Source organism: Anopheles nili, chromosome 3 (genome assembly GCF_943737925.1).
Source record: "Anopheles nili chromosome 3, idAnoNiliSN_F5_01, whole genome shotgun sequence".
Classification (NCBI taxonomy): domain Eukaryota; kingdom Metazoa; phylum Arthropoda; class Insecta; order Diptera; family Culicidae; genus Anopheles; species Anopheles nili.
Window position 1 is genome coordinate 10,546,397 of NC_071292.1, and position 20,936 is coordinate 10,567,332.

Genomic DNA, 20,936 nt, shown 5'->3' on the forward strand with positions numbered 1-20,936 from the left:
CCACATTCGTCGACGCTGCGATAATCTAGTAACTAAGTCGAGGCGTTACTGATTCAAACCGAACGTGCCCAAGTGATCCACACCACCGGCGGTCTGTTCCGGTACGCTTTCGACGATCAAATGAGACCATAACGCGGAGTGATGGCCGCGTACAGAGGTGCTTCTGTATCAGTTTTGTACCGTGGCAAACATTGCCCATTGCTATGGTAACAAGCAGTTCTAATCGCATGCACTATTTTATGCACTTTGCATGCGATACAACACTTAAAACGCTTCAAATTAATTTGAAATTTTTCGTAGCTTAGATCTGATGATTTCGTGACTGTTTTTGCTATTTGAATTAGTTCATCTATTTGAGTACATTATTAGGCTTAACCTGTAGATAATGAGTGTAATATACTTCCCACACAAATTGTACTACTAAAGCTTTTGTAGTTACTAATGCATTTTAGCCAACGAGCCCTGTACTTTCATGCTCATCGGCATGAAGCTGTCCATAAATGGAAGCAATTATGATTGATCAACGTTTCAGATTAAATGGTTTTGAAATTAATTGCATATGAAAACAAAAATTCGAATTTTTATCTTAACAAACGTTTGGTACAATAATAGACGAGGTAAGGAACGAGATTAGCAAGAAAAATATCCAAAGCAAATCAAGCTGCTGCCGTCAGTCGGTACCTTAAAGCGTTCCAAAAGTATACTTCTGCCTGTTAGTGGGAAAAAACGCTTCACTTGGGAGAACAAAAGCTACCACACGCGCGACAGATCGTTTCAATAAGCGTTTTGAGTTCGATTTGAGAAGATCAATTCAAACGGTGCCGTCGAGTGCTTTTCGTGTTCACCTTCGACTTTTCATATATATACCGGTTCAACACTTATTCAGGTGAGTCCTGCGAAGAACAGAAGCTTAGTGGATAGTGTCGGTTAAGTAAACGTGACCTTTGAACTTGGATAATGACTACAAATAATTGTGGAGCTTTGCAATGTGCAATATGCCAACTCGAAGTCATTACAGCATCACATGTGTAGAAGAAGCATCATAAAATCCTCGTCTGGAAAATCCACGTGGATCATATACTGATGGGAATTTAATTAAAATGAAACCTCTATTCGTTTGTGCTCGAGGTTGAAATTTAATTTGATGTTAATGTAGCTCGAACCGAAACGAAATACAATCTGCCAACACTGTGACTCTTTCAGTACCTAAATAAATTGCGTTACTGCCGCAATTCATTGTGCACTATGTATAATTCAGTGCTTGTTAGCGATCCTCATTCTACCCTACCTGATCGGATGATCGTAAAGCGAACCGTCGATGATTCAGGCGCTGAGAGAGATCATTTTATCTCTCCTCCAATCAGCGGAAAACCGGCCACTATTGTTTCTCCTCTTTTTGCCGACAATTGAACACACCCATATGGCCTGTTCCAAGGAGAATCAGAATGCGCTCATTCCGACACTGCATGGAATTGAATCAATGACGTTAACATGCATCGGAAACAAACTGTTCGAACTGCTAACATGGCCATGTTAAAAGCGCTGCTGTTGGGATGTAAAATTAGTAATTAATCTCTTGGCAAGAGCGATCGTTCCACCATTTTTGTTTTGTTTTCGGCACGGTATTCAATTACAACTGCCGTGTTTTTGCGACAAAAAACATTGCTTGCAACGGCTGCTGAAGGTTGTCCTTCAACGTCTACGATCACTGCGCCCCCAGGAAATGGATTGAATGCGCCGAAACCAGCACAACGGTTGCACTTCCTACCACCGGCACAGGATCGTGATCACACCGAAACGATCCTCCATTTTGTTTCATGCCGGTCAGACGCGTATATCCCGACACCAGCGAGAGGATTAGAAGCAAAGTGGTTAACCTTCGTACCTAGTCCTACAGCGCGTTGATCTCTAGCTGAACGTTTACCCTTAACTGTCTGATCGTAACGACTTCAGATGGTGCTACCAACGCTTTAAAACGTCGCCCATGGAGGCACGGCTGGTTGTCCTCGGTGGAGGGTAGCGTTGCGAAATTAGACACTCAATCTGGCTGTCCCTAAACGGAGCCCGCCGACGTTGAGTTATACATAATTTGAAGGACTTCCGCAGTCGTAAAAGTGGCATATTTCGTCTTCAGTGTCACGCAAACCGAAAGGAGCAACAAAAACGCCAACGTCGAGCCCCTTGTTAGACAGCCGTTTGTTAGCTTTTGCCCTTCCATCGTCTGGTTTGGATGTTCGGTTCAAGATGATCAAAGTCTAGTCTACACTTGATATCGGGCTGCGGGAATTCCTCGCTGTTCCTCAAAATTGGTAGCGTGGAGCAGAAATGATAGATGAAGCTAGCTATGGCCAGCTCCATTACATATTTACAAGCGCTTTTTTTTGCTCTCTGTCCACGCCACGCAGTCCCTAGCATCCCTTCCAGGTGTTTCCTTTTATGGAGGTTCGCTATCGGTGGCGCAGAGAGTGAAATGTTGGGGGATTTTTACAGCCCCCGGCTTCACCGTCCGCTGAGGGTAAGGATTTTATTTGGTAAGCCCCACTAAAAAAAAAACCTGTTTCACTTGAGCCCGTTTCGATGGATCATTTTTTGTTGTACGATGTTGTTTGCTTGTGCTTCATCGATCGAGCTTAGCATATTCGCGAGATCGACGCACCATCCATACGCGTGGTACACGCACCTGGTGAATGACCCGCGCGTGGAGCCCACGATGAACTACGCCACGTTTCAAGGCCTTCCGAAATTGCTACTCACCCTCTCGGGGTTGATGGGGCCTTCCATCTGACGAGGGTTGATTGATTTCTCGCTCTTCCACCGTTTTCTCGGTTGATCCGCCCGAGAACGGAAATACGACGAGATGGTGATGCTGGTTCTCGCACAAGCTCTCGGCGAGTCCCCGTCGGTGGAGGGTGATTTGATTATGCAGTCCGGCTGCAGCATTGACCCAAAAGTCGCAACCAGTTGGCGTGTTGCGAGAACCTCCCACCGCCCAACCGTCACACGTTTTTTATGCTAATTCGTACGTCCCACATAATTACGGCGCGAACCGGTTGACAGGTGCACAGGGTGGCCAGTCGGCGGTGTCCGTTACTTTCGATTTTCCGCCCGCTTCGTTTGTTTCACGGAATGGTGATCACCCAGGTGGTGGTGGGGGTGGTGCTGCTTGGGCGGAGATTATGTGCCGCGATTGATAGCTTGTATCCAAGGTGGGGGCGGGGGAATGAATGGGGAAGATAAATCCCCGGTAGCAAATGGTTTCGATGTTTAATTACAACATCTAAATGCGCAAGGCCATCGAAGGCACATCCGTGCGGATGTGGTAAAGAAAATCCGCTCACTTTGCGCTTGTGAGGTGAGATACGCACACGTGCGTCACGGTGATGATCGAAGAAGATCGATATGACCTCACGCCGGCAAATTGCCGGTGTAAAACTACCCGATACCGGATAAGCGCTAATTTATTAAATTGCAACACGATGAATAAAGTTTTTGCGCTGATGAAACCTCGTTTTTGATGCCATTTTGCCTTATCAACGTTAACTTCATTGCGTACAATTAAGGTGTCAAGTTAACGGCAGGAAGCACGTGCTTCTGTCACGCACGTGGTTCGTTCAGTCGCATTTATTTACACGCAATCGTTCTCACTTTCAGATTCAAATTCTCAAAATGGCTTACCGTTACGCTTGCGTCCTGTTGACCGTGGCTCTATGTGCAGCCCCAGCGATCGGTTTCTCGGCCGGTGCCCCTAACGGAGCCTGCGGTGATATGATCCCGCAGCATCACACCGACGCCCAGAAATCGGCCGCTCCGTACCAGATCATCCTTTCGAAGAAGCAGTTGAAGGCTGGCGAAGGACTCACGATCACTGTGCAAGGTAAGCGGGCACCAGCGGAAGGCGGAAGTCCGCAATCGTCCGTCCGAAGCCACCGTAGAAAGGAGATTGGGAATAAATTTACCAAACCCCGATCAAACGCGTAACCGTTACTGACGTCTGTTTATTTTTTTTGCTCACCGCTTCATCGTTCACTCGTAACGGCAGGTAACAGCGCCAAGGACACGATCAAGGGATTGCTGTGCCAGACGCGTGTGGGTGAAACGCCGGTCGGTGCATTCGATGTGCCACCGAACAACAACTACATCCAGACGCTGGACTGCGGCAATTCGAAGGCGGTAAGTGGACCCGTGCGAAACCGATCCTCCCCGAGGCGACAGGGCTGGAATGGCAAGGTGTGTTGAGGTGGCAGAGGTGTCAGCAAACCAGCACGCTATCGTGATGGAAGCGTGACACCGGCCTAATGCATATAAATTAGCCACGAAGTGGACCTAGGTGTTCTAACTAGTCTAATTAGCATAAAATCAGCTACTTGTTGCAACGGATCACAGATTAGGTTGCTGCTGCCGAAGGGGTTCGGTTACCGCGAGACTAATCCTAGGGGGGTGTCAATGTCTAATGTCTCTCTGTGTTTCACTCCTTTTACGTTTCTGCAGTCGGCCGTCACGCACAAGAAGATTACCAACGCACCGAACGCCATCACGTTCAACTGGGTCGCCCCCAAGGGCCTGAGCGAGGAGGCGCGCGTGTACTGCACGATCGCCCTTAACGGTGGCGTCTTCTGGGTGAAGCACTCGTCCGATTTCCTGAAGGTGAACTAAGGTGCGCCACTGCCAGCTCACGCGCCTGTCCCGGTGACTGGCCGGAGGGGAAGTAGCAACTATCCTTCTTTTTTTTGTTTTCTCCCAACTGGACAATTACAATTAAACATTTTTACCTCTCCGTATTACCTGAATGACAATAAATACCACCATTGACTGTAATTTGTACCACGTGTTTATTATGGCTTTTAAAGTAACATGGTTAATCTTAATCACTAGAGTTGCACGGGATTCCTCCCGTTGCAAATGGCAAAAAAATACAAAAAAAGGAACGTTAAGTGGAATTATTTTGCGATGTTTTGTAAAAAATGCCTTAATTGGCGTGTAAAGTTTGCTTAGAAAAAAAAAGCGCAATACCAAAAGCGGTATATGTAAAGAGATATAAAGGTATGGTCATATAAAAAAGTGCACTGTAAAAATTTCCTCATGACATTGGAAGCGGAAGTGGCTCTTTTACTCCTTCCGCATGATGGCAATGGACAGGTACCCGTTTTTGTGGTACAACACATCCGTTTCATCTGTCAAATCGGGGTTGCGAATTGGATCTGGGTTGCGGAGCGGATTTACGGCAGCACGCAATACATACGTGAGTGCGTCACGTTTATCGAGCATTTGGGCCTCTCGCAAGACGGTGGTGGCATCGTTGACGGCTTCCTCGTGTGTGTACGATGTAAATGCGAACGGAACGTTCGGGATGCAGAGCAGGTTACGGATTGTCTCCGACCAGGTCTCCTCTGGAGTTCCACAAAATTCATGAAAACCACAGTTGAACGCGATGATGAGATGTGGATTGGGAAGCTCGTACTTTTGGGGTAGCTTGTGGTACAAGTCTCGATAGAGTACTGCCTCCACCACACGCGTCTCGTCGAGATAGTTTTGGTACCCATCATTTTGCTTCAGGTTGGGACCGATGAAATACAGACGAAGACGGCGTAACATTGGTATGAAAACGAAGAATGCCGTATTGGTGAGCCGGTTAAAAAACACATCCTCGTTGTCGGTACCAATGATGAATACGACCAAATCGTCCTGTAGATCATCATACATATCAGTGCATTTTAGAGCATAAAGTATAGTGCCGACCCAGGAGAAATGGGACGCTAACTTGATATTGTCCATCTCTTGTGGTAATTCGATAGTGAGACCAGATTTGGAAACTGATCTGGATCTGGCCTTAATGTTTCGACCCATTATTTCGCTTGCCAACTGAAAACTATCCTTCGGTAAGAATTGCAAATCGACTTTGTCTCCGATGAGACGAATGAAGCTGTCGCCTGTATGGAAATTTTTCGGTAAGCCTATACCATATATAAATAAAAAATTAGATTTAGGAATATTTTTTAACATAGAATAAACATTTAAATATAAACTTACCAAAGTCGAGACAAAAGTTGATACGCAACAAATCACACCACTTGGAATGGTTCTCACGGTCTCTTTGACGGTGTTCTTCGCTACAGTAAGCAACCTGACGGCAATCGCTACAAAAATCTAGCTTTTCCGAATCGTAATTCAAACAGACGTTACACACTGTTAGAAACTGTACCATAATGTGCTCATGATACAGCAACGAGCGATTGAGAACCCTTTCAATCAAGAAACGGTTACAGTCGACCAGGCGTTTTAGTGAACGTTTGTCGCTGGCAAAGGTGCTTAAGTGCTCTAGATACATTTTTTCCGGGCAACGCACAATATGGTCAACTTTTAATTTTGTTGTTACTGCCTGTACAGAAAGGCAAAATTCATCATGCGAAGGTGCGTCCAGTTTCTGGTGCTGCACGCTGCAATATTTGATAAGTTTGCAACCCTTACACACCACATCTATACGGGTGAAGGGATTAGCCGGAGAGATGCTAAAACATATGTTGCATCGGTTTTGATGAAAGTTACTATACAAGGCTAGTTCGGTATCCATGACACGTGGACCGTATGGAACAAATTGAATCAGCAAACCTAGAATGGAGTAGAAGAGTGAGGTTAAATTCGGCGGTAACGAACTACATTGTACATCGAACTAGCTTATGAATAACATATTTCTAACAAAATAACTTCCTTCTAAGGATTCTTATTTATCGCTTGAAATGGGTTTCAATGGATGTACGGTATCACGAAACAAAAGACGCTTTCAAATCAAACTCGTCATTTCATTACTGGTTATTTTTGTCTGAACTTTATGAATTAGTTTTTTTACATATTAGAGCAAAAATACGACTCACAATAAAACACGATTAGAAGGTCTAGGGAATGACTATAGAACAACTGGCAAATATGCCTAGATTTTAAGAAAATAGAAGATAAATTCGCAAAGGAAACTAATGAAGCTAACAGTGAAAATAATATGCACAAGCGAGCGTTGTTTAAACGTCAAGAATGTCAAACAATCGTGACATATGTTTTGTGAGTCCTTTCGTAACAAACCAATCCGGCTGGGTAATGTTTATATTTATGTAATTTTGCAGGTTTGCAGAAAACAGAAAAATGTTGCGTTCTAACATATTCAGCTTGGTGCGGCTTTTGAGACCTTTACATCATACTAGCATTAGAAATTATGGTAAGTACGTCTTGTTTGCAATATGTTTTCTACTACATGTTTCCTACAATATATCCTACTATATTCACCGGCACGAAAAACAATTACAGCTGCTCCACCTAAGAGGTTCTACAAAAATACCGGTGTGATCTCTAGTAATGGACGGTTCGAAATTACATTGGACAGTCGAAAGTTGAAAACGCCGAGAGGCCTGCCATTTTATGTCGAAAGCGAACCGCTTGCCATCGCAATTGCTACAGAATGGGACGCACAGAAGGAAGTTATTGATCGTTCCTCAATGCACTTGGTTCGTATCTGTTTTTCCATTTGAACATCAGAATAATGAAAACATTTTAATAACCGTTTTTAATGTATTTCAGACTGCGCTAAGCAGTACAGTGATCGATAATCCCAACAGTCTCCAAAAGCATGATATGGTGAATTATCTTGTCAATTACATCAATACCGATACGGTGTTGTTCCATTCCAACGTACGTTTGTTATTCTAGGTTTCGATATTGTCATAAGGTTTGCTCAATTCTTCTGATCATTTATCATTTTTAGGAAGAGCCAGAGTTGAAACAAATGCAGAACCAGGAATGGTTGCCTCTCGTCCAATGGTGTAACAAGCGGTATGAGATCAAACTTGCTGCAACGGATTCACTCGTGGTGCCAACGTTCGAAGCCGGGACATCGATGAACCTGAGCCGTTACTTTTCCTCTTATAACACAGCTGCACTACATGGGTTTGTGTTCGCAGTAGACACGATAAAATCTATAATATTGACAATGGCTTGCGTGGATCGGTTCATACCGATTGAGAAGGCGGTGCAGCTAGCACGATTAGAGGAAGAATTTCAACAAGGCCACTGGGGCAAGGTAGAATGGGCGCACGATGTGCAGCGTCTCGATTCGCAGGCCCGTCTTTCAGCTGCAGTACTGTACATTTATTTCAACTCGAGTAGTGCATTTGTTAAAGAGAAAATATCGCTTTAAACCACACATAACGCGATTTGAAATAAACACGCGAAACAAATATTGAAAACAATCAGCAAGTTGTAATATAATTTGTTGCTATATGTATTTTTATCGTTACAATTTAATCTTCTTGATATCCTCCATTTTGAAGTCGATCCTGTAGAGCGGGAAAATATATAAGACATGGTTTAGAATAGAATCTGCATTTAAAAGCTACGGGACTCACCTAAGCGCTAATATGGAACGTGCTTCGTTGGCCGTCAATCGCCAGCTGGCAGACGAGGACTCCCAATACTCTGGTAGCTCGGACACGGTTTCCAAATTAAGGATCGTTCCCATTTGTAGCAACTTTGCCAGCTTGTCTCTCACCGACCACGAAGTGGCACCGGTCAGAAAGGAAGCAAGTGCTCGAACCTCCTGATCGAGCACCAATCCTCCCAGCCGATTGAACGTCGTTTTCTTGATAGCCCGTTCCATGCGTGCTGTAATTTCTGTAGTCACAATGCTGACCAATGCGTCATAATTGCGCGGCGTAAGAGCTACCTTGAACGAATTCAGTAGCCCATCGATTTGTACAATAAGAAACTGAACGAATGTTTCGCTCGCCTCATACGAGGCTAACTCCTCTTCCGTTAGGTTGTGGTTGTGGGTCAAAAATTGATCGACCCACGGGTGCAGCCGTGGTTTGATAGCAGAAGATCGGAGCTGCTGAAAGCCAAAGTCAATAAGTGCTTTTAGTGAATCCCCGACAGACTTCAATCCACCAAGACAGCTGTCCAATTTTTCCTTCTCCCTTGAACTCATCGCTGGGAACGTGACCTCCGTTTCTTCCGTCATCATTTTCCACAACGTTTCAATAAACTCTGTCGACATGTCGGCGTTATTCAGCGCAGCAACAAACCGTCCACGTGCCTGATCAGTGTCGCTTGTTTGCAGGCGACCCTGTTGAATGGAACTCTGGAATGCATTATATGCTTGGGCCAGATCGATGTAACCGGTTGGATAGCCGGCTTTCAAAGGCGCCTTCAAGGCTTTCAGAAAATCTTCTTCAAGGCAGCTAGCTGCATTGTTGATTACCGCACACACGCCATCCAGAGATTGCGTGCCGTTTGATCGACGAATGCATTTGCGTACGATGAAGAAGACATCGTCTAACATACTGGAACATTGCTGCCCATCCTCGAGTTTGTCTAGTCCGATCGCCTTGAGGACGCTTTCTTCCATGAAATAGCGCTCAAAAAGCAAATATGTTCCCAACAGCTCCTGCATTTGTGTATTAAGGCGAGACTTTTGCAAAAGCGATTGCAGTTCCGTGAGCCGTTGCTCTTTAACATCTTGGGCGAGCGAACTTTTTTCTAAATCATTCTAAAAAGGGAGTTGAAAAATGTAGCTAATTTAAGGCAATCGATTTTGTTGTACTACGTGATACATACGGTACATCTTCTTTTGATAAACTTTACGTATAATTCTGCCCGCGAGTGCATGATGGTGATTTCTCCAATTAAGCTGTCGATGTCTTTCGCGTTCAACTTATCGATCGAACCACCACCGGATGCTTTCCTGTAGTGACCTATTGCAGAGCTGTTGCCGGCATTTTTGATGTAATCGTTAATTTGGGCAACCCTTCGTCCTGTCTGGCGATTACGGTTGAACTCCTGAACGCATTTCGTCACCTCGTCATCGCACTCCCGTTGCAGTATACGGCAGATTTGTACCAACCTGCCCGGACCGTAGCAATTTTCGATGATCGCCTGATTTACCTCAATCACTCGAGCGATATTCTCCAGCAAAATCGTTAGCGTATCAGCATACGCTACCGCCGTGCGCTTCTCCGCTTTCGCGATGTCCATCGAAGAACGCAACTCCTTAACGGCTTTGCTCTGCAGCTTGCCACAGATGTATGTCATAAATTTCTCCAGCCCCTCATCGTGCATTCCGAGCAAGGGGAAGATTTTGAAGAATCGTTCCACTGATGCAAGATCATCGCGTTTGACTGCCTCGTCGAATTTTTGGTTTATCATCTGCTGAATTTGCACTGTGGCTTCTTCCAGTGTCGACACCGCCTTACTGACCGACGTTATGGACCCACTTACATCATCAGCCGTTTTTTGGAGAAGCGTTTTGTCCATGGCAAGAAATCGGTTCACATGTGCGGCACCTTGTTCAAAATCTTCCTCGCGGATCGCACTCGTTACGCCCTGGCTGCATAGTTGTAGATCAATTAGATCATGCACTCTTTGCTGACATTCAGAAACGCGACTCTGCAAACAGTGCGAAGATTTAACGACTATACTATTGTAGGTTATTCAAGTACCTAGTACTTCCGTCGTACACACATCGTACATTGCGTAATACATTTATGTAGGCAACATTCCAGTGATTACTTACCCTCGCTTCGTCTAGTCGTCTCACTTTTGCGCTCACGTTTTCGGCCAATGTAGCAGTGTGATTGATCATTTCCGAAAGGTGCCGGCTCTTGTCCGATACCACACTAAGTCCGCTAAGAGCTACACCTATATTGCGCATTTTAGCCTCCAGTTGGCATTGTTGCGAAAGAATCTCCTCGAGTCGTGCATCGATTTTAAGCTGCAAAATGAGAAGACCAAATTCGGTGTTAACTCTTTGTTTTGTGTTAGATTTTCGCTTCCTCACGTACCTCTTTTGCAGATATCCTTTGGCAAACATCTTCTATGCCAGCTGGGGTGGCGATATCACTATCGCCTATGAATGCTTCAAGTTTTATCATTTTTGGAGGGCTAGAACTGTGAATTAAACTATTAAGTTAAAACTCCGTGATTGTTTACATCCAGAGTACGAAATTAGTGAGCTGGCAACTGTCAGAACGTGGAATGTCATGAGTGCTCTTGGAATAGGTTTGTTTACATGGAGAAATATTGACAGTTTTTCGGTACACCGGTTGGTTATCACCACTAGTAGAAAATAAGGCGTGTGATCGTTTTGTTTAAAATAATTTCATGCAGAGCAAGCTGTTCAAAGGATGCTAAAATTGCTTCAATTTGTACCCAAGTCATGTAGCTGTTTTTCCAGCAGAGGTTTGTTCGTGGGTGCAATTAATGGCGGTTATTTGCGTCACGCGTATCGGGCGGATGATGCAAATAAGGACGATTTGCAGTTAGTTGAGGATTCAATATCGTCGGCAACGGCGCTTTGGAAGAAAGAAGAGATCTTGGCGCGACTAAAGAAATTGTTGAACTGTAGCCATGAGCAGACGGAAATGTTGTATAAAGCCAATAAGAAAGCGTTACGAGTATTCGCACCAAAGTTACTTACTGATAACATAGAGCTGTTACGGGTGAATAGCATGGAGGATAAATTTATCTATGATAATCCACGAGTGCTTTCTATACCTACAGGTAAGTAGTCAAAGACGCAATGAAGGAGATGAAGGGTTTTGGTTGATTGAAAACAATATTTTTAGAGGATCTCTTCACCAAATTGAAACTACTGCGCGAGCTTCCGGCCGTCGATGATTTTAAAATGCTTGCCCCGTTTTTGAAGGCATCAGTAAAATCCATTCAACGCATGGTGGAAATAGCAAATCAGGAAACGATCGCAGGTGGAAACCGTATTAATTACATCAGCGCAAGGACAGGGACCGACGTTGATGTTGTGATTAAATTCTTTTCCACAAACATCCGCGTGTATCGCATCACGCTGGATAAATTCATTTCGAATTTAGACATCTGTTTAGCACACCTCAAACCGTTGGATGTTGTGCGGCATCTTTCGGTGCTGGCCTACGCACCGGCTTCGATACGACAGCGATTAAAAGCGTTGGAAAATTCTCCTCTAGAAAACATTAAACCATGGATGGTGCGTGTACCGGACATTGCGCTTGGTAAGTCGTTCGAAGCCGTCATCGAAAAAGGAAAGCAACCCGTATTTAAAGATGATGTAACCGGTGTTTGGTTCGAAACGTACGTGCTGAAACGGATAGAGTCATTATTGGGTTGCTCAGAAGAAACCAGCCGTGGTATCTACGACAAATGCAAGGGATCGGTGTATCTCGTTGATAATATCGAGTTTCTCCTCGCTAAAAATGTGTCTCCTGCTATGATTGTAAAACAGTCGTTGGTTCTTATGACAAAGAGAGAAGACCTACAGCAAAAGATAACCGCTCTAGAAAATCTTCATTGCATAAGAGATTTGAATGACATGTTCCCGTTATGTGCATTGAAAGCTTATCAGTTGAAAAAGATCGTTAACACCCTTAACAACGAGCAGCTCGGAACAACAAACGCTAATCGGATATATTATTTCGCCGATCGCACCGGCTTATCTCCGGGGGAGGTGACGGAACAGTTCGCTCGACGCACATTCATGTTTCGAGTGCCCAAAGATAGCTTCCTCGAGAATTTAAATCTTTTCCTGGAGCACATGAATCGAGAAGATATTCTTGCTGATCTGTGGGCATTTAAGTATTCACCCGGTATTGTGGCAGAGCGCATAGCCCGAGCGAAACAAGTGCGCGGCAAGAAACTGATGCCTTGGATGGTCCGCTGCCCAGATGTCGTGTTAGAGAAGTCATTGCAATTGACCAAAGAAAGTGGGGCGCTGCTAGGTGAAAACGAAACGATCGTTGAGTACTTTTGTAAACGGTTGAATTTTGATCGCGAGATAGTCAACTCGATAATCATTAAGGCACCGTCGGTGAGAAACGTGCGGATCACGAAAGCGAAAAAAGTGATCGACTATTTGCTGGATGAGCTAGACTACAAACCCCACGACATTGCAGTAAACCCGCGCATTTTGATGCACAGCTTACAGACGACGAAAAAACGGATGGCACAGTTAAAGGAAATCGGCTGCCGGCCTAAGTCGTTAATCATCGTGTGTAAAAGCAAGAGGCAGTATGATATGTTTGTTAAGGATTGGTTGGATTCTAAAGAACGCAAGAGTAAAATTCAATCATTTGCTTAAAATTCATCGGTCATTTAAAAAAGCAAACGTTATAATAAATCTGGTAGAAGATTGTAGTAAAGTGAAAGTTGGAGTTTAAATTCATTTGAAGCATAAGAAATTGAATTCCCCTTCAATAGCCGTTAAACTTTTTCAGGACTACTGTGTAACAAATATTTTTAGTACTTAGTAACTTTAGTTAAAATGAATTTTCCTTGAAAAATGTTTTGATAAATTAAACAATCTGAAGGATGTAGCGATTTTCTCTTGCAATAAGATTTTATTCGATTTGTGTGGATTTAAAAAAAACACATGAGTTTGCCACCTCTGTGTTCTTATCGTACATACGTTCGTATTCGATACTCAAACTATCTTGTATAGAGTGTTTAGCATAAAATATCGCCATTAGAATGATCTGTAAGATAAATTGTTGCTCATTTTTCATGTCTCTTTAAGATTAACTTATAACGCAGTGAGTACATTTATTTTAAGCGATCCGCAAGAGCGACAAACAGCTGAGTTGAAAACCCGTTTGACAGTGGAAAGTGCGTCCTAAATGACAATCAGCTGTCACAGCAGGTAGAGCGAGGCAGCACGCGGTTCCGTGAGTGTGCAAGCAGGTAAGCAATCCAGGCCGTGCGTGTGAGCGCGTTCGTTGTGTACAGTTTTATTTTTTCAACCCATTTAGAAAAGCAAGAGTTGCGGAGTGTCGCGGACTTTGCAAACAATTAGCGGCTGGTGCGCGAAACCGTAGAGTAAGTGGTCCCGTGTCGACTATAGAGTGAGGTACCAACCGTGCAGAAATAGGAAATCCTGCAGACGACAGGATTGCTGTGCTGCAGCAGCAACGACGAAAAAAGTGACAAAAACATCCCCCAATGTAAGTGTGCTGCTGCTGCTGCTGCTGAAAGCAACAGCAAATCGAGTGCCGTCGATAGTGTGCCTGTAATCGCGATAGGGTGGAGGGTTTTTCGAAGGCAAGAGCGCTAGCTGAGTGTTACATTTTTCGCTGCTACTTCTGACCATACGGGAACGGAAGGTGACCATTGGCCTCCTGTCTGGGTCCTTGCCCGTCGTTCCAGTCGCGAAGTGACGAAACACCTCCCAGGCAATGCTTTGTGTGAATCTGCACCGCGAGAGAAACACACACACAGTATCGGGGTTGCGTCTTTGTTGTTGATGCCATTCCACCTGGTGAGTGGAGCCAGCGGGCTGTGTAGCGGGATACTTATCAAACCACCCTTCTAAATCAACCATCGTGAGGTGAATTTGCCCGTGAATCAGCGCATCGAAGAAACCGAACTCGTGCAATCAAGCAATGGCCCCTGATGGTTTCGGTTCGGAAGTGACGTAAACGGAACGGTTCGGAACGGGGTTTTGTGCTGTGTTGTGTGTGGTTTGCTGAAGGTTATCTGCCCTCTTGCTGCCCGTGGTGCACGGTGATACACATCTATATGACTGGGGTTTTTTTTTTGTTCATCCCGTATGTTGCCTTGGTTAGTTCGTTAAAAGGCTGGTGGGTTGTTCGATAACATTTTCATCGTTCGCGATTTGTCTGGCTGGGTTTTGTTATTGTTTTTGTTTGGTGTCCGACCGCGAGAACAGTGCTGCAACACTTTGTCCATTCGTCCAGTGTTTGTGTGTGCGCGCGCGTGTGTGCTTGTGAGAGACGTTGTGTGCGCTGAGAGATATTATGCTTTCTTATTAGAAATCAATCCCACAGCACAGATCACCCACTCCACCCTGTGCCCTTAATCACCCTTCTCTCCACCCACGAAACAGCATTGGAAAACAAAATAGAGAACGCACGCAATAATGGGGCCCTCGGCCACGTTCTGGATGACGTCGTTTGTGGTGCGATGATCCAACTAATGCGTGCTATTTTTTTCTCTCTCTCTTCTGTAATAGAAAGCTCCCCATCGCGCCGTGTGTTCGGTGCGTGTACGCGCAATATACGCGAACGCGTACGCCTTTTGCCAGCACGCGAACGTACGCGTGTGTGCGCCGTGAAGGAGGTGCGATTTTGTTCGAAGTCGCCAAGTGCCTGCTAAGGGGGTACGAATAATGGATCAAATGTGGTAAAGCCGTTGATGTTGGGTGGGGAGGAACACGCAGACGAGACACAGAAGCAACAACAACACGCACCAAGTAACTCGCAGTGCGTCAAATTCGCCGTTCTCTCGCGATACGCGTTCAATCCAAGCAATCCCTTTTTCCGTGCTTCTCCGCCGTGACTGTCATCATCATCGTCATCTCCGCACATCATCATCGGCGTCATCGTTTGTTGTGCGCGCGTGTTGAGGCGCGCAGAGGCACGCAGAGTGAGGAGACAGTGTTTACAAATATCGCTCTCGATATGAGCCTTCCTCTTGCTACTGTTCTTCGTGTTCGCGATTTTATGTTTGCGCTTTTGCACCCCAAAAGCCAGCCCCATTCTACAGGACGACTGTGATTGCTCGTCTAGTGACGTCCGACACATTTTCCTTTCATTTCGATAGGCGGCTGTGAGCTGTATGTGTTGCCTTTCGATTTTCTTTGCCCTTTTCATTGTGTGTGCGCGCGCGCCATCTAAGAGAGAGGGGTGAGGAGGGAGGGGGAGTGTTGTGGGAGGACACACGCAATCCCATTGGGGGGGTGGACAAGGAGGGTGTATGGTGTCGCGAAGCATCTCATTACACCGAGCCTCGCATGGACACGGAGACACCAGACCAAACAAAGAGCATCGAAAGGAACACAATCACCTGCGCGTGTGTGTGCGAAACTACCTCGGGCAAGGGTTACTATCTTCACCTCAAGCACCTCCCCCCAACGTTACCTTCCCACCGTGAGAGGGCGAGTGCACGTAGGTGCGATTAGCTTTCGATGTCCTTTTCCTGGCCCTGGGTTGACGCATTTTCTTTTTTGAGGTCGCACCTGTCACCCCACAAACAGGAAACCCAATTTTCGCCAACACCAGGGGAACGGGGACAACAACGACACGTCGCATGCGTCGGCCGTGTTTCATTCATGTTCGAGCAGCTTCTTATGAATCAACCGAGTCTCGTGGGCAGCGGTATGTTGTTTTTTTTCTTCCGCACATAAAAAAAAGGACAACACCCATGTTGGGGATGTGTCGTAGGCTTGACATTTCCGTTGCGTACCTCATTTTCCCGGTGCACGTAAACGAAGCGTAGCCACCCTCCCAAGGGAAACCATGGTATCCACCGGACGATGCGAATCCTTTGTGTTGGGATGTGTTCCGTTTCAAAGCCTGCTGAGAAGCGAAAAATCCTAGCAGCTTTGCTTCAGAAAACGATGTGCAGTTTTGATGACATTCGAGTGAACGTTACGGGCCGAATTGTTTATCGTCTTTGGCGGTCAACTGGGAGGTGATTCATACGTTTTTTTAAGTCCTCAACTGGTAAATTCTATCCGGAAATGAGTCGTAGGTGCCATTCCAGATGGGTTGAGATATCGCATGTTTCACCTGATCGTTGGCTGTAGAATGCAACGTACACACGTGCTGGCTGGCAATCCTGCGTCTCGCCTATTATCTTCAATAGAGATGTGCCTCCGGGGGATGGGGTGCAACATACCCACCCCATCCTGCCGATTAGTCACTGCATCAAGAAGAAAGACAGAGACAAAAAAGGCGCTCGTCGAAAGGGGACGATGTTTTCGTCCGGGCGCGATCGATGAGAGTTTTGCACGGCTCGGCTTTCGCTTGTTTGCTGTCTGATGTAATGGGTCGATAGGATTGAAATCGATTTCGTGTTGTTGTTTGCGTTCCATTCGGCTCAGCGATGAGGCCACACCGGCTGATAAACGGCAAATTAAAGCGCCACGCATTCAGCTCCTGATCGTCCACGTGCTGGTGCAAAATTTCCCCCTCCTGGTGTGGTGGGAATGCTGGGCAGCGGAACCGAGCGGGGTGTAAATAAATCGCTTCAAACCGCGTATGCAAAGACCTACACCTTCGTGCCATATCTCGGTCTCGGGCACATTCTGTCATAAAGCGTGGAAAAACGCGTGGACATGCCACCGTACGTGTATGCTTCATTTTCATTTCAACACCTTCGTTATCGTTATCAGAAACGTCGAAACGGAGACGAGAATACACTTTATAAAAGTGATTCGTGAAATAATGCTGTTACTTCATAATGCTTGAGACTTCAAGAAGCCACAACATGAACCCATTGCTGCAGTTAGTTGCATATGGTTTAAAATAATCAACTAACTTCGCCTGCGTTGCGTGCTGCTCGCTCAGGGTTGGCGTTGTTGAGTGGCAAATAAACATCTCTATTGCAAGAGAGAGAGAGTGCCGAGGTAAATAAGATAACCCAAACAACATTGCGCCTTAACTATACCGTGATACAATTCAATTTCGTCCCAATTACGTTACCTTTCCAGGGAGACCACCACACCCTTCAACCCTTTCTCGGTTGACGCAATCGGTCATGAAATATGCATCCTTCGCACATTGCATTATGTTGTGTAATGGGGTGTGTGGGTCACTTGTTGTTGCCACCGGCCAGGCCATTGTCGCCAAAGAGCCACAACTGAGGCGGTGTAGAAAATATTGAGAAAAACGCAAACCAATGCCGATTGACCGATTAACCCGGAAACGAGAGGCCCCATTAGAAATCACTTCCAATGTCAACGGCGGTCGCTTTCCTCCTGACAGGCTTGCTGGCACACGTGCTTTGGTCAATGCCTGGCCTAATTGGTGGTGCTATCGCCTGCGACGCCTTGGAACCACCCCGAGCGATGGGAGGAAGGTGGACGGGTTTATCACACAAAAACAAAGAACCCTCAACGTCGCATGGGTGTGTTTTTTTTTGTCTAATGTCATGCAAATCGCGCGCCTCTGGTTCTGATAACACCGCCTAACCATACCCCCTTTTGCTCAGTGCCTTCATGCGTACGCGATGGTATGAGTCACATCCGCGGAAGTCTGAGGCAAGTTTTCGTTCCCCTCCCCCGAACTCCCCACTCCTCAAGGGAGGCTCGTGAAAAACGAGTTCGGCAGCAAAGTTCAAGGCGTAACACGCAATCGCGCTGCGTGGACGGTTCTCAATGATAATGAGCAGGAAGGAACGATCGTTCGCCCGGCGGGGTCTGCGTCGTTGAAGGTCGCATTTTTGTGTGTGGTCTATTTCAGCGTTATGAAAAAAAAAACGTGTGCGATGGCAAAGACACATGTAGAAGGGGGAAAACGGCACGACACGCTTGTGTAGAAGGGTTCTGTAAAGAGAGGGGAAATACACTTAACAAGCAAACCAATTTTCAATGGTTTTAATTTGAGGTTGAAATTACAATTTGGCTCAACAATTAAAACAACAAAACAAAAAGCAAAATCAGCAGCGTGCTGAGAAAAATCGAGCATTGTTTAACGATGTGTCCCCACGTTTGTAATCACCCAACGGTGGAATGTGTTGTGTATGGGCATACATAATTATACGCAGCCGCTTGACGCGAACGAGAGGGGGTTTTTCTCTTACCAAAAGCACCCAAACTTGATTGTCAACCGTCGATTTCATGATCGCACTGACAAGTGTGCGGTTGCTGTGGTTGTGGTGCGTTTTATTCAGCTGGTTTCGAACAACACGATCACTCGCCGAAGATCACGCACACACTGTCATTTCGCTGATCAGATGTTTCCGCGGTTTTGGGGCGAGAAACAAAGCAAACGCGACGGAGTGATCGCGTGAAGTTAAAAGGAGGAACGATCGGTGGGAGACGGTGTGCTTTCGGTGCATTGTCGTTGCAGGCTAAACGGGACGTGTAGGAACACAAAATAATAACAATAAACATGCGCAGTTCATGTGTCTGGTCCGGCACAGACGTGTTCGATAGTAATATTATGCGAGGAACGGGTTTGAGATGTCTTATTCGTACGGATTAAGATGGAGATTTATATGCTTCAGCTGATTCCAGTGATGCAATTTGGTTCCGGTAGCTTGTAGCTTCATTGGCGTACAATTTCCGGTAAATCCGCGATATATGTTGTACATGAAACGGAAGCACCCGAAGAAGAGAATCATTCGTTTTTATTTCTAAGGTCACCGTAAAGCCTTCCAGATACGGAAGAGTGCATTTTTCTATTTTTTATGACTCGAGCAAAACCGTCAGGGTTCTTCAAAATTGCTACTGTTGAAGTTCAACAGTTCGAGCAGATGCCATTTTAAAAGAACTGTGATTGGAAACCTTCAACACGATGGAACGCATTTTCCATTTCCCAGCCAAACTGTGACGGCCGAACCAATCTTCTGGTAGTCTGTCTGCGTGCAAAATTGTGCTGTGTGCAGGCCTTCGTGGAATGGGATGGAAATTTGCACCCATGAACAGCTGGTTGATCTCGAATGTTCAACCTCACAAAAGTCGATCGACATTTGTTTCAGTGTGCGGGCAAAACATTGTACCTTTTGCTGTTGAAGTTACTTCTCATAAGCAACTCACTTCCACGCCCTGTCTCAAACGATCGTGCGCGATCATCTTCCGATGTTCTTCGCTTCAGTATTCCTTGACCGCGAGACAGCTCGTTGCTGCTGTGCTCAAGGAAAGTCGCCACTCGATCGTGTCCTATTCATACGTTGTACAGTTTCTCTCCCTCGAGGCATCTTCCCCGTCGTGATCTTCTTGGTGCTGAGTTTTCACAGATTTTCCACACTAAAGTACAAGTCATTCTCTGGTTGCATTCCGAATGTCACGTTCACCGTCATGGTGAGAGCGTTATCACTGCGCTTAGCAATCCCTTCCCGTGTTGACTTTCTTTCTCGTTCTTTCTCACACCATCAATCAAAAGCTTATTCGACGGCGTAAATAATCTGCATCGTACCCCAGGGGTGAGCGGAAAAGTGGGTGGCGCTTGTTTAATATTTTGTTTACCTATTCGTCTGCCTGCCCGACGATGATGATATGGCCGGTTGCGTGTATGTGTGTGTGCGTTGTTATGTGCAGCCGTTCACCGATCCCGATTCCCCATTGTTGAATCGCACCCACCCACCCACCCCCTATTTTCCGCCACATTGTGCTTGCACCCCTCTATGATCCCATCAAATGCACGCCACGCTGCGGCGTGAGAGAGATACGGGCCCGTAATTAGGTCAGTGTGAGATTGTATGTGTGGCTGTTTTTTTTTCTTCATTGAGGCAGGATTTCCCAGCCCAATCTCCCTCGCTCTTTCCTCCCCCGCCTTCATCGTCTAATGCTTCGTGGTACGTCCTTCAGGAGGGTGTTTGTTTGTGCTTGGCCATCATCACCGAGCAGCGATGGAAGGTGCGCGAAAAAGCTGATCCATCCCATTTTGCAGCACGCCGCCGCATCGTCATCACTTTGGTCGTAAGACGTAATTTCTCTGCCGGATGTGTGTACCCTTTTACCTCGGACCGGTGCTCGCGTGCTCCTTGCGTGGATGATGACGAAGAAGAAGCCCCAGGCCGGTCCGAATGTGGAAACGCGTTATCGGGTGGTTTATGTTTTTTTTTCTGGCGTGAACACGCGGAAACAAACCAAACACCGGCCAAAGATTATCGCTGGGTGGGTGGTTAATTTGTCTAGAAAAGAGAGAAGAGAGAGAGAGAGAGAGAAAGGGTGAGAAGAATGAAGAGGCTTAGAAGGAGTAGACAAACGCACTTTCGATTGTACAAAATGTATGCATTTCGGTTTCATCAAGTTGTTTCAAGATCGCGGTTTGGGCAACGACCCATTGCGGCACATGTGAGCTTCAAAGGCGTCAATGAACTCACCCCATCGGTGGGTGGTGGGCTTTTTACTTCCAATTTCGATGCGCCCAACCACCTCATGGTGGAGGGAGGGGGGGGGGGGGTGGTGGTGTGTGCAAAAATACCTTCGCGAGAAGACGGCCAACGTAACG

At 45.9% G+C, this 20,936-nt stretch overlaps 5 protein-coding genes across 5 annotated transcripts; 3 read left to right on the plus strand and 2 right to left on the minus strand.

Moving 5' to 3' along the window:
- The first annotated feature begins 141 nt into the window (after positions 1–141).
- LOC128722678 (putative defense protein Hdd11) lies at positions 142–4,797 on the plus strand. Its single transcript, XM_053816354.1, has 5 exons — positions 142–157; positions 792–886; positions 3,652–3,874; positions 4,040–4,170; positions 4,489–4,797. Exons 1-5 carry the CDS (start codon positions 142–144, stop codon positions 4,651–4,653), a joined length of 630 nt encoding a protein of 209 aa, XP_053672329.1. The 3' UTR covers positions 4,654–4,797.
- A 309-nt stretch (positions 4,798–5,106) lies between these two features.
- On the minus strand, positions 5,107–6,568 carry LOC128722679 (uncharacterized). Its single transcript, XM_053816355.1, has 3 exons — positions 6,544–6,568; positions 6,010–6,474; positions 5,107–5,927 (listed from the first exon to the last, which is right to left on the minus strand). Exons 1-3 carry the CDS (start codon positions 6,566–6,568, stop codon positions 5,107–5,109), a joined length of 1,311 nt encoding a protein of 436 aa, XP_053672330.1.
- Positions 6,569–7,131: 563 nt separating this feature from the next.
- Positions 7,132–8,204, plus strand: LOC128725852 (ATP synthase mitochondrial F1 complex assembly factor 2). Its single transcript, XM_053819621.1, has 4 exons — positions 7,132–7,204; positions 7,294–7,490; positions 7,564–7,674; positions 7,748–8,204. Exons 1-4 carry the CDS (start codon positions 7,132–7,134, stop codon positions 8,177–8,179), a joined length of 813 nt encoding a protein of 270 aa, XP_053675596.1. The 3' UTR covers positions 8,180–8,204.
- Positions 8,205–8,275: 71 nt separating this feature from the next.
- On the minus strand, positions 8,276–10,907 carry LOC128725757 (conserved oligomeric Golgi complex subunit 4). The gene is made up of 5 exons (XM_053819526.1): positions 10,818–10,907; positions 10,550–10,747; positions 9,595–10,422; positions 8,388–9,526; positions 8,276–8,318 (listed from the first exon to the last, which is right to left on the minus strand). Exons 1-5 carry the CDS (start codon positions 10,905–10,907, stop codon positions 8,276–8,278), a joined length of 2,298 nt encoding a protein of 765 aa, XP_053675501.1.
- A 252-nt stretch (positions 10,908–11,159) lies between these two features.
- On the plus strand, positions 11,160–13,102 carry LOC128722683 (uncharacterized). The gene is made up of 2 exons (XM_053816359.1): positions 11,160–11,535; positions 11,601–13,102. Exons 1-2 carry the CDS (start codon positions 11,160–11,162, stop codon positions 13,100–13,102), a joined length of 1,878 nt encoding a protein of 625 aa, XP_053672334.1.
- Positions 13,103–20,936: the final 7,834 nt, after the last annotated feature.